General features: G+C 45.9%; 1 protein-coding gene across 1 annotated transcript in view; it reads right to left on the bottom strand.

Moving 5' to 3' along the window:
- BCAS2 (BCAS2 pre-mRNA processing factor) overlaps positions 1–13000 on the bottom strand; it is a 90243-nt gene that overhangs the window by 61437 nt on the left and 15806 nt on the right. The window contains exon 2 of the mRNA XM_086923289.1: positions 10121–10213. Coding sequence (XP_086779415.1) covers positions 10121–10213 — 93 coding nt within the window. The remainder of the gene's footprint in view (positions 1–10120; positions 10214–13000) is intronic.

The following is a 13000-nucleotide window of genomic DNA, read 5'->3' as shown; positions in this document are numbered from 1 at the left end:
ACTCTTCTCCCACGATGCGTGAAGCTTCCGCACAATGCGACAACTACAGTGGCGACATCCAGGATGCGACGGCAGCAGCTCAGATGGCGGGATGCGAGGCGCTTTTCTTCGATGCGGTGCAATGTGACAGTTCCAGCGGCGACACCCTTGCTCAGAAGTGCGACAGCAGGCACAGCGACATGCTGCGACCTTGTTGCAAGACTCTTCTCTCAATGCGGTGCAGTGCGACAGTTCCAGCGGAGACACCCTTGTTCAGAAGTGCGACGGCAGGCAGCAGCGACGGCGACATGCTTCCTCTTTGTTGCGAGACGCTTCTCTCGATGCGGTGCAGTGCGACAACTCCAGCGCTGGCATTCACGATGCGACGGCAGCAGCAGCGACAGAGACACGCTTCTTCTTGGATGAGTCGCGCTTCCAGCTCCTTGCGACACGCAGTCTCTCAGAAGTCCCAAAACAGCAGCAGGCACTTCCAAAGAACTCTGGGGAGCTAGGGGGTGAAGTCTGTTGGGTGAAGTCTGTTGTCCGGAGACTTCAGCAGGAGGCAAGCTCTTTTCCAATCCTTTGGAGATCCTTCACAAGTTGAAAGCAAAGTACACAAAGATCCTTTCTCCTTCCTTTGGCAGTAAGGCAACCACTGCAGGCCAATCCCCCAAGCAGCACTTCAGCTTGGGAATAGTCTCCCCTCAGTTTCTTCAGGTTCCCCTCCTCAGTAAAGGTTTCTTCTTGTAGTCCAAAAGTGATCTCATTTCATGAGATCAGGGACCCCATATTTATACCCCAAAATCCTTTGTTCTCTGAGCGGAGAAGGGCCTGTGCCCAGTCCAAACCAGTTCTGAAGCACTCCGTTTACCAGACTTCTCCTTTCCTTTCACAGTGCAGGGCAGAAACATCAGATGCCCCACAGGAGGTGGAGCCAGCATTGAGGAAGGCAAGTACAGTCCTGGGGCACTTTGTTGACAGGACTCCTTCTCTTCTTTCAGTGTGCAGGGCAGAGACATGAGCCGCTCTCAAAGGAGGTGAAGCCAGCATTGTGGAAGGCAGGCACAGCCCTATTCAAAATTCAGGTGCAACTCCTCCCTCCCATCTAGATGCAGATCTCTCTACTCACCACTGCGGTGACTCATCCGGTCTCTTGGAATCCCCCAGCCCTGTCACTCACAAAACCAGACAAAGGAATACATAACCTAGCATAGAGGTTTGAAAGGTTAGGCAAGAAAATACCAACTTTCTATAAGTGGTATTTGCAAACACAGAATGTTAAAACCAACTTCCCTAAAAGATGTATTTTATCATTCTGAGTTCAGGCATACTAAACTCGAATTTCTACCATGTCCTCCGAGTCAGTTAGGATTATAAAATGTAATAATTCTAACAGCACATTCTGGCCTATGGAGAACAGGTAGCCTTGTAATAGTGAAAAACGAAAATGGCTGTAATTTACTATTAGGACATGCCACACACACCAGGGCTTGTCCTACCTTATACTTACATTGCACCCTGCCCTTGGGCCTACCATAGGGGTGACTGATATGAAGAAAAGGGAAGGTTTAGGGACTGGCAAGTGGGTGCAATTGCCCAGTCAGCATGACAGAACCAGACTGCAATATTTTTTATTGACTGGCTCATTGACATATATACCCAAAACTTTTTATTGACTGGCTCATTGACATATATACCTAATTGCCATATGGAATACAGTGTTGTCTTGTCTTTTTATAGAGAACGGAAACATTAAACACCAACAGAAAGTAGATCATGTTAGGACAGGAGACACTGTCTGCAGTACAGCGAGTAAGAAAATTATTGTGTCCATAAGCAATGGAGAAAAATGAGGACGTGCCAAGTAGCGCGACTTCTGGTCAGGATTGTGGGATGTAAAGACTTACGACAGGCATTTGAAAATGTACGATTCAATAAATTAAAGACGAAAAATGATTTGTGGTAACAATCAATGAGGTCTCGTACCTCAATACGGCGAGCGGAGATTAAAAATGGTATAAGGCTAGCACTGGTTGGGGGGTTGTCAATATTCATATAAGGCACTTGTAATGCTCTGTCCTGAAACAGACATTGGAATTAATTAATTCTGTTCAAACAGCCCTGCGGATGCTCACAAATCCTGCCAAGCGCTGGGGGCAAAAAAGGCAGAATTATGGTCATGTATAAAGGCAGTATCTAGCTGGTCATGATTCAGAATATAAGTCAACTGTCTTGTTCCACAAAATTGGTCACATAGCTCAGGGAAGGCCCAGGATGCTGCAGATTTGGAAACAGTTACAGAGTTGTGACAACGCCAAGCATAAACTAACTAAAGAGACAACTTTTCGACTACTTACATGTACCGTCTGAGATTACAGCACTAATGTTCGTGGTTCGTATTGATCTTTTAAAGAACGACATTTGGCCTAATTTCATACTTCCGGGATGAATGATGGCCAATCCCACGGCTGGTAGTCATCTGGGTGTAGGAGGGACTCGTAATATGGAAGGTAATTTAGAATTGGTGCTCTGCGGCATCTCATGCAATCCTAGTGCACCTGCCTGTGGTAGGCAGCACATGATGTGTTTAGACCAGGGGTCTTCAATCTGTGGGGCGCGACCCCCAGGGGGGTCTTGGAGTCCTGGGAAGGGGGTCGTAGATTGTCAGCTTGCCTTAGTGGCTTCGAGCTGATTTAGGGTGCGCACGGCGGAGGCCTAATTCACACGAGGTGTGAAAACAAAAAAGCCTCATTAACAAGTAAAAGGTCTTAGTACCTCGGGTGCGACTTTGTGTGTGTACCTGAAGGTGTTTCAGCCCGGCTCACATACACGAGGGGGGGAGAGCTGCGGGGCAGGGGAGGGTGGGTGGGGTATGAGGCTGTAGCCCTTTGAGTTCCATGGACGTTGCGCGCCTGCAGCTGTGGGTCCTGCCTGTAAAGCACAAAGCACAAACCCTCATACCTGGTGCCTGTGCGCAGAAATGTGCCTGAGAGTCGGTTCTTCAGGTGAGATGTTGTTACAGCCTGTCCACCCCCCGCCCCCAGCAGGGAGGCACAGAGATGCCCTCCCAGGAGAGAGGAAGAAGAAGGAAGAAGACGCAGAGAGATACTGACCCCCCCCCCCCCCCCAACCCCCACTCCCCCCCATAGGAGAGGCACAGAAAAGGTGGGTGGATGAAAGGGTGGATGGATGAAGGATGGATGGATAAAAGGTTGCGTGGATCATGATGGATGGATGTGTGAAAAGGTGGGTGGATGAATGATGGGTGAATGGATAGATGAAAGGGTGGGTGGAGGAAGTATGGATGTAAGGGTGGATGGATGAAGGATGGATGTATGGATGGAAGGAAGGATGAAAGGGTGGATGGAAGGATGAAAAGGTGGATGGATGAAAAGGTGGATGGATGAAAAGGTGGATGGATGAAAAGGTGGATGGATGAAAAGGTGGATGGATGAAAAGGTGGATGGATGAAAAGGTGAATGGATGAATGGATGAAGGATGGATAAAAGGTTGTATGGATGAATGATGGATGGATGTGTGAAAAGGTGGGTGGATGAATGATGGATGGATGGATGGAAGGGTGGATGGATGTATGGATGAAAGGGTGGAAGGATGAAGGATGGAAGGAAGGATGAAAGGGTGGATGAATGAAAGATGAATGGATGGATGTGTGAAAGTGTGGGTGGATGAATGATGGATAAATGGATGTGATGAGGTCTAACAGGCGCATTTATGGTCGTCGATAGTTGTGGATGAGGAATACGATTTTCTAGAAACTTTTGTTGGAAGGGGGTCCTTAAGCCTAAAAAGGTTTTACAAGGGGGTCTCGGCATCAAAAAGTTTGAAGACCTCTGGTTTAGACATTGGTGGTGATGGCTAGAGGTGGGCATGCTAGAAGGCCCTTCTGCCCTTTGCCTTGCTTTTCTTTAGCTGGAGATCCTCATACACCACCGAGCAGAGTTGTTGTGTAATTTCTGCCTGCCAGAACTGTCCTTTCCTGGCATAGCGTTAAGGGCGAAATTAAGTCTGGCTCGCCATACTCTGAGGTGGCATCTTTAATTGTCAGCGTTTTGGAAAATGTGAAGGATAGAGGAATGACGAGGGAGAACATGAGAAAGGAGACAAGCATTGGCCGCGCGGCCGTGAAAGAGAAAGTGATCGCGATCACAGGGACGCGCTCTGTGGTGGGGGAGGGACATAGCGAGGTGCTTGGGAGAGCAAGCGAGAGGAAAGCCAAATGGCGGCTGCACGCGTGCATAACCACCGAAGTGTAAAGGAACAGTACTTAGTCCCTGCTGCGTGGGAGGAACTGAAAAGCAAAAAGGAGGGACAAAGAGGTAGGACTGGCCACTAGCAAGCAAGGATTTTTAGAAGCACGGGAAACAAGCAAATCAAAATCAGGGGGATGTTGTCAAGCCCACAAGAGAAGTTCATGCGATACCCTGAATATAGTCACATTTTTTATCCACTACATTACACTCCCATGTGTGACTAAAAGCCATATGCCTCGCAGATATGTTGCTTTTTTGTGTTTGGATTTGAATGCTATATAAAGATATTTTCCTACATCGACCTAGGTATAGCAGATGCTTTGGTAGCACCAAAATGAGGCTCAATTTTTAAATGTTTCTTGAAAAGGCCAGCTACCAGCACAACCACTTGGAAAAATAAAGGCCTGATTCACAAAGCACCTCAGCACTCATGTCAGAGGCCTCGCAGTTGTGTGGGAATCTGAGCACTCAGGCAGATTTTTTTATGAATTGTAACAGCCAGAATGTACAATACATCCTGTCTGGTCCTTGCAATTTAAGCTATGTGGATATAAAAAGGAGGGGAAATCAAAACGAGAGTGCTTGAACATAAATCAATTGGGGGAGAGTAACAACAAACTTTTTCACACACCTTTTAGAGAAACAACACACAGCTAATGTGTTACTTTGGAAAATAAATGAAAAACTAAAATTTAAAGTGTACGAACAGGGGTACTATTGAAAGTCTGGACGCATAAATTACATTTCTTTGATTTAACCAGTTATGTAATGCTGTATTAATGGCTAGCGTTACTGAGGAGTAAATACACTTCGGAGAAGTTTATCCTCACATACAATTGTACGATACTGTGAAAATAACGTGTGCTTGGATTTACTAATGCTGTTTTATGATTATTCCCAACACAACTTGATCCTAACCACGAAGCTTTGAGGTATTTAAATGGCAGGAGTTTCCCTGGTAAGCATGTTACATACCAGTCAGGCCTAATTGAATGGCAAAAATGTTAACAGCTAGCAATATTTTAGAAGCAGGCTGGTATTAGCTACACTAACAAACATAAATACAGCTAACAAGAAATTTCCACTGCTCTCCAGAGCGCTACCTATGGTAACATTGTAAGGTCATTCGGTCTTGCACAGATAAATATGGAAGGAAGCAAGATTGCAAACATTTTGTTTCCTTTCCCATATGACTTCGACTGAAATATTGTGTCGTAGATATAATAGAGTTACAGAAAAACTCCAGCTACCGTCTCAATAGATAGTTATTAGGAAGAAGGGGATCAGAGAGTTGAAAGGGGCCATCCACGAGACACATATTGTTGAGGGGAGATGCAGGAACACCATTAGGCAACTGCAGGCCCAAATATTTCTAAGGTACGCGGGGAAAAGGGAGTGGAATGGCACCATTTTGTTAGGAAAAAATACTAAATCACTCATCCAATACAATAGCCATGAGAGTGAGAATCAAATCTACATAGATATTAGGTAGGCTTCTGACTAATAGTGTAATACAAAATGTAGAGATGTGTGATGAAAACTGCTTTGAGTTTTTCTGTTCAGTGTATTCCAGGACTACCGAGAGTGGAACAATAATGTCATTTTTTCTGATATACAAGGTTTAAGTGCCAACTGTGCATAATAAATCATTTATTATATAAAACACCAACAGCAGTGTGTATCTATTTTTAGGGACGCAGGTGAGGGTCCATGCATCTACAGGCCCCTGCAGCTAACAGTTTTTCTGGCATGGCTGTCCAACTCAAAAAACACTCTGGAGCTAGAGGAGTCTTAGTTCATACAGAACGGTGAGAGCCACCTGTCCATTTCACTTTTCTCTGATGAGAATGTGATAAGATTCCCTTGGGGGGGGGGGGCTTAGGAAATCTTTCCAGGTGTGCTCCTTGAATAAGGAGGTCTCACAGCAGACTGTTGGTTCCTGGAAAATAGGTTTACCCTGCACCACCATTACAACAGACTGATCACACCACAGGGATAGTGGGTGGAGAGGGAAGCAGCTAGAAAGGTCCTTGAGGAATGTGATTTCCTCATGTGGCATTCAAATTGTGGCAGAAGCAGGTCGACCATAAACTGCGATCAGGAAAATTGCACCGCTGAACTTTGACCCCAGCCATTCTGTTTTACATTTTTATAAGGGGCCTTAAAAAGAGTAAAAATGGAGCAACTCCACAAACAATTTTAATATTCTCAAGGACCAGTTTAAGATACATACATACAAAACCATTTGCAAAAATATTCTCAGGATTAGACGGTTTAGAAGCCAGTTTGTTGCTTAAGTGTGAACCCAATCAGTAGGCATGCCACCTAGCTTGGAGGAGGAGTCAAGGTCTTATCAGCACCAAAATACATCTTTTCAATCAAGCAATCTATCAGGATTTATAAAGCACTGCTATTCACCCAATAGGGTATCCAGGCGCATACAGAGCACCGGAGGCTTATTTGGAAAACCAGGTCTTGAGGGCCATTCAGAATTACGGAAGTGAGGTGATGGTCCGGAGGTGCGTGGGGGAGGCTGTTTCAGTTCTTTGCTAAGATGTGGGAGAAGGAGCATCCTCCACTTCTGCTTTGTCATATACAGGGAGTAAAGCCAAGTGAAAAGGAGGTAGAGATGTCTTAGTGATGGTTGGTTGAAGTTCAGGCAGTGGTTAATGTAGGTGGATCCTTGGTTTTGTAGAGTTTCTTGTGCATGGGTCAGAAGTTTGAATTGGCATCTCTTCTGTACGGAACGTCAGTGGAGTTTCCAGGGGTGGGGTGTGATGTGGGTTCGTCTGGGAAGGCCGAGGACGAGTCGGGCTGCAGCTTTCTGAATGCTCTGAAGTCTCTGTAGAAGGTGTGCGGCGATTCCCTAGGTAGAGGGCATTGCCATAGTCCATTCGGCTGGTAATGAGGGCTTGTATCACAGTGCATCTTGTTTGTAGGGATAGCCACTTGAAAATCTTATGTAGCATGTGCTGAGTGAGGGAGCAGGCGACGAATGTTGGGTCGATTTGCGATTTCATGGGGAGCTTGTTGTCAATGAGGATTCAAAGGCTTCTGGCGTGGTTGGAGGGAGTGGGATTGGGTCCTAGGTCTGAAGGCCACCAGGAGTTGTTCCATGTGTTGCTGCCGTTCCCAAAGTTCAGTACTTCTGTTGTGTTGGTGTGCAGCTGCAAGCAGTTGTTCTTCACCCAGTCTGCGACGTTTGTCATGCATCTGTGGAAGTCATCGCTGGTGGTGGTGGGGTCGTCGGTGAGTGAGAGGATGAGTTGGGTGTCGTCTGTGTAGGAAATTATGCTGAGACTGTGGGATCTGACGATGCTGGCCAGCGGGGTCATATGTGCGTTGAAGAGCATGGGGCTGAGGGATGAGCCCTGGGTACACCACAAAGCTCTCCCTGGGTTCATAGTTAAAAGGTGCAAGGTGGATCCTCTGGGTTCTTCCAGTGAGGAGGGAGGTGATCCATCCGAGCGCTTCCCCCTAGGAATGCGATGTGGTGGAGTCTTTCGATCAGTGTGGTGGGATGCAGTGTCTAAGGCTGCAGAGTGGTAAAAGAGGATAAAAGTTGCTGTTTCTCCTCGGTCGAGGAGGGTTCAGATGTCGTCGGAGGCTGCGATCAGGGTGGTTTTGCTGGTGTGATTGCTACAGAAGCCAGATTGGATGGCGACAAGTAACTGGTTCTGCTCTAGGTGTGTCATGAGTTCATTGATCGGCAGTTTGAGTTTGCTGGGTTCGGCAGAGGGTGGAGTAGTGGTTTGACTTCGGCATGGTTACAGGTGTCAGGAAATGTTGAGGGTTGGATAGAGGTGTTAAGTAGGGTGGTGAGTTCATGGCAGATACTTCGGTTTCAGAGGTTGAAGATGTGATGCAGTCATGGGTCTGTGGAAGCTCTGGAGTGGATGGATTTCATGTTGGAGGTGGTGAAGAGGATGTTCCAGGTGGTCATTGTGTAGTTCGTGTAGGTTACAGTGGTGGTGTATCGGTCGAGGAACTCCGTAGGTGTGGCTTAAAGTTTCTGTATATGGTTACCGTCTTGTCATGGAAGAAGAGGGCGAGGTTGTAGCACAGCTCCTGCGAGGGTGTGATGATGTTTTCGCTAGCAGTCAGGTTGCAGGACTCTTTAATCTTTTGATCCTATTATCAGCACAGTACGTTATTTTCATATATTCCTTTGCCGAAGAAGAGGCCTGTTGTTTTGTACTTTCCGAAGGTTGTTCTCCCAGCATTTTGCGTTCCCGGATAAGCCAATAAGGCCAGGTTGGATCCAAGAAGCCTATGGTCTTCCCAAGGTTGTTTACAGCTACAACTTTCATGAAGAAAGTCCCATAAGTACCATAGGAAGTCAAAGATTCAGCTCTGCCTAATAATTGCCTGTACCAAGTTTAAAAACACTTTTCTGATAATTTTGCAAAGGGTATGGCACTTGCAAACTGATGTAAAATGCAACAATTAACATATTAATCGCTCTGTGCCATCACTGAATGTGGTCACATGATACAAACCATTTGAATACATAATAATAAATGATGCACTATCAAACAATTATACAGCAAATGTTATATGCTATATATGTGCAATCACAAATAAACGTAAGAAGCACATGTTCATAAATGTAAATGTGCACTCAATACTTAAATATGACAAGTAGTGGGGGTTATAATTAAAAACACAATTGCTTCACCTGTGCCTTGCCAAGTGCTGAGAAGTTCACTCACATTGAGCCCATTCCAAGAAGAATGGTGACCACGCCTGACATATTGCTGTCCAACTGAAACTTTCCAAGGGCATTCATGTTTTCCTATTCTGGCATAATAGACACTGTGGCAATTTGTGGCTTTCTTAGCCTAATCAAAGGTTCCATTGCATACTGAGCATAATAATGGTCAATCTCTGTGGAAATTCCTAGCATTATACTGCCTAACACTGGCACACTGGTAGCTCTGGCATGGTGGTTGTCATTGTGGACACTGTTTGCATTAAGTCCACACCTGGAATAATGATCATCACTGGCATTAACAAGATCCCCGTTGCATGCAATTGTATTACACAGGAATACAAGGCAGAGTCTGTCCATTTGAAGCTGCTGCGCACTGGAGTACGTGAAGAAAGAGAGCTGATGTAATGGGACCAAACTTACATATACTTAAAAAGAAAACTGGTATTTCAGAGCCAGAAACGTTTTTCCAGAAAACGACCACCTTTTGGTTTGGAACAGGAGAGTTAGTCTATCCAAAATTAAAAGGTTGGAGTAAATAATAAAATGAGACAGTTTGTAAAAAGGGACAAAACGTGTTGGTTGTAGCTGAACATTTTGACTACATCTGGAATAAAATATGAAAACAGTTTAAAGAAAATTGAGACATACAATTCTTTTGTTTGAAAACCAGTGACTGACTTACACCTTGGCAAATTAATGCAGAGCTAATTTAGTGCTATCACACTTTAGTGCGGGTTTCGTAGCGCAGTCCATTTGAGGCATGACAAAGTGTTTTCAAACACCCAAGAACTGGTCTTAGACTATACATAATAGGATAAAGGGATGTTATGTCCATACAGAGTCAGTATCCCTTATTCCAACTCATTGCTTAGCTGCCGCACATACACATCTTTATAAATAAACTTTCAAGAAACAAGCTAAAATATCTGTTCACTCCATCCATGGTAAGACAAACATCAACATGACACAAAAAATACAGCATGTAGCTAGCGAAGCTAAACACTGCAAAACAGAAAATGCACATTAACAGTTTCTGGGTTGTCTATTCCTTCTTAATATACCAGAAAAACAGACCATTTTAACAAACACTTATATCACAAATTTTTGTAGATCAGATTCAAGCCATTGGATATTTAAAAAAATGCAATATTGTTACTTCAAATGCAGTGTAGTCTGGTGTTGGTAAGTAACTCAGGTAGTTCTTAGTTGGGCGATATCGTCTGGTTTCTTCTTCTACCAATGCAGCTGCCTAAATATGGAATAATCAGAGAAAAAAATCTGCATTATTCACTGTAAAAGAGGACACTAAATGAGACTCAGGACTTGTGAAAAGTAATTAATAGAAATGGACAACTAGAAAACTATTGAAGCTTGCTCCATCAGGCAAAGGTTAGATTATTACCAAAGTGGACTATTAAAAAATAATAATTTTCCAAGTACTGACAATGCCGATCATTATGGTCTGGCTGGTCAGCATAATTATGCGAGTACCACTAGGGAGGAGCTTTGGCTCTACCCACATGTTGGGAGCCACGAGCACATGTTTCGTTATTTTATAAACAAAATTTTATTAGGGTTTTAGAATATTCAAACCCATAATAACTGCAATAAATAATCAATTATAATCTGTGCATGATTGGTTACATTTAGAAAGTTTTTTATACATCCATATTTTTATAAGGAGTACATGTTCGGATTGGGCAGAAGTTGTGTGCTTCCACAAAAGAGTGCTAGCCCTCCACAAGCTGTGATCATTTTCTTTACTTATCCAGGTGTTTCAGGGGCAGACACAGGACACTGTAATGCTATGAAAGTGTCTTAGAAAACTAATGATGTTTGTCTTTTTCTAACAGCAGTACAGATCAATCAATCAAGGAATTTGTGGAGCGCGCTACTCACCCGTTAGGGCCTCAAGGCGCTGGGGGGGGGGGGGGTCGCTACTGCTCGAACAGCCAGGTCTTGAGTTGCTTCCTGAAGGCGAGGTGGTCCTGTGTCAGCCGGAGGTGGGTGGGGAGGGAGTTCCATGTCTTGGCTGCCAGGTAGGAAAAGGATCTTCCTCCAGAGGTGGCTTTGCGGATGCGTGCAATGGTGGCAAGGGCGAGGCTGGCGGGTTGGCGTGTAGAATGAGAGGCGTTTGTTGAGGTACACGGGGCCCTCGTCGTGGAGAGCCTTGTGTGCGTGGATGAGGAGTCGGAATGTGATTCTCTTGTTGACGGGGAGCCAGTGTAGGTTCCTCAGATGGGCAGAGATGTGGCTGTGGCGGATGTCGTCCAGGATGAGTCTAGCCAAGGCGTTCTGAAAGCGCTGTCGTCTTTTCTGGAGTTTGGCTGTGGTTCCGGCGTAGAGGGTGTTTCCATAGTCTAGGCGGCTGGTGACGAGGGCCTGGGTGACCGTCTACCTGGTTGCGGTGGGGATCCATCGGAAGATTTTTCGGAGCATGCGCAGGGTGTTGAAACAGGACGAGGAGACGGCGTTGACTTGCTTGGTCATCATGAGGGAGGAGTCCAGGATGAAGCCCAGGTTGCGTGCGTGGTCTGTGGGTTTGGGGGCGGTGCCCACGGCAGGTGGCCACCAGGAGTCGTTCCAGGCCGAAGGGGAGGGACCCAGGATGAGGACTTCCATCTTGTCTGAGTTCAGCTTCAGCCTGCTGAGCTTCATCCATTCCGCGACGTCCTTCATTCCTTCCTGGAGGCTGGTTCTGGCGGTGGCGGGGTCGTTGGTGAGGGAGAGAATCAGCTGTGTGTCGTTGGCGTAGGAGATGATGTTGAGGTTGTGCTTGCGTGCGATGGCCGCGAGGGGGCACATGTAGATGTTGAAGAGGGTGGGGCTGAGCGAGGAGCCTTGTGGGACGCCGCAGATGACTTCGGTAGCCGCGGAACGGAACCGGGGGAGGCGGACTTGATGGAGCAAGGATTCGCACGTAAAGCGACTTGCTCACATTCATGAACCTCGTTAACTTGTAATAGTATTAACCAATCCTGTTTGTCATTAATATCGCCCTTTTTCAGCACACGCGGGTGTCTCAGAGACGCTTGCCTATGTGTCTATTGATACTAACAACGCTTGCATACTACAGAATGGCTGCTTCGCAGAAATCAAGTCTGCGCATGCATCGGTCATACCCATGTGATGACGCACTCGCAGTTTTGGAGGGATGTTTTCGCTCATGCGCATTGTGGCTAAAATGGCCGCTTGTCTTTAAACACGCTCTCTGCTTGCCCATGCCGCTTTGCACTTCTATCTATTTCTGCATAACTCCTAACCGCTATAGTTATTATAAAATAAGGGATGAAGTGTAGCTTATCATGGTGTACAGTGTATTCATTACTTCTGTGTTTCTAATTTGTTTTCGCTTACTTTTCATGTATCGCGTATCTGTGGGCCTGGGAGTGGGGAGCCGCTCCATCTTGGAAACCCATTACAACCCCGTCATGTGATGAGGGAGATTTCAAACTGCGCAGAAGCAACACCAAGCCAGCTGGCTTCTGAAGCTGAGATGCACCTGGGAACAACTTTCGTGCACCGAGAGAAGATTTCGGCTGTACCTAAAATTACTACAAATGTATTTTCTCATGTGTGCCCTATTGTTTTACACCTTTCTCATACCCTGGGAACTGGAATGTAAGGGGTGGGTGCGAAATATGAATATTAAACATGGGAACCCAGAATTTTAGGTGGTGACAATGACCTAACCACCTCTCCTGACCAATCATAAGTTGGGGACCCTGTCACTTGCAACATTTGTGGGTGGTCTAGGGACCCGAAAAGGGTATAACCAGCCTAGTTTTAGCTAGAAGAATTGTCCGACTTGTCTGAGTAGCTGACCTGTCACCGACCCTACGAACTCTATAGGTAATTGATACAGAGAGCTGCGGAGCCCTCTGTCCGAATTTTCCACAAACTCCAAAGGGTGGAAATAGTCTTAAGTGCTGGCGGAGCACTTTGCTGGGAGATTCGAGAACCCAATCGGGGTTACTGGCGGATTCCGTGCAGTGAGGGGGTAGCGCAGGCGTTGCACCCGAAGCTGCAGGTGTTG

Source organism: Lissotriton vulgaris, chromosome 5 (assembly GCF_964263255.1).
Source record: "Lissotriton vulgaris chromosome 5, aLisVul1.2, whole genome shotgun sequence".
Taxonomy (NCBI): Eukaryota; Metazoa; Chordata; class Amphibia; order Caudata; family Salamandridae; genus Lissotriton; species Lissotriton vulgaris.
The sequence above is the reverse complement of the archived record's forward strand: the minus strand, read 5'-3'. Positions and strand labels throughout refer to the sequence as shown.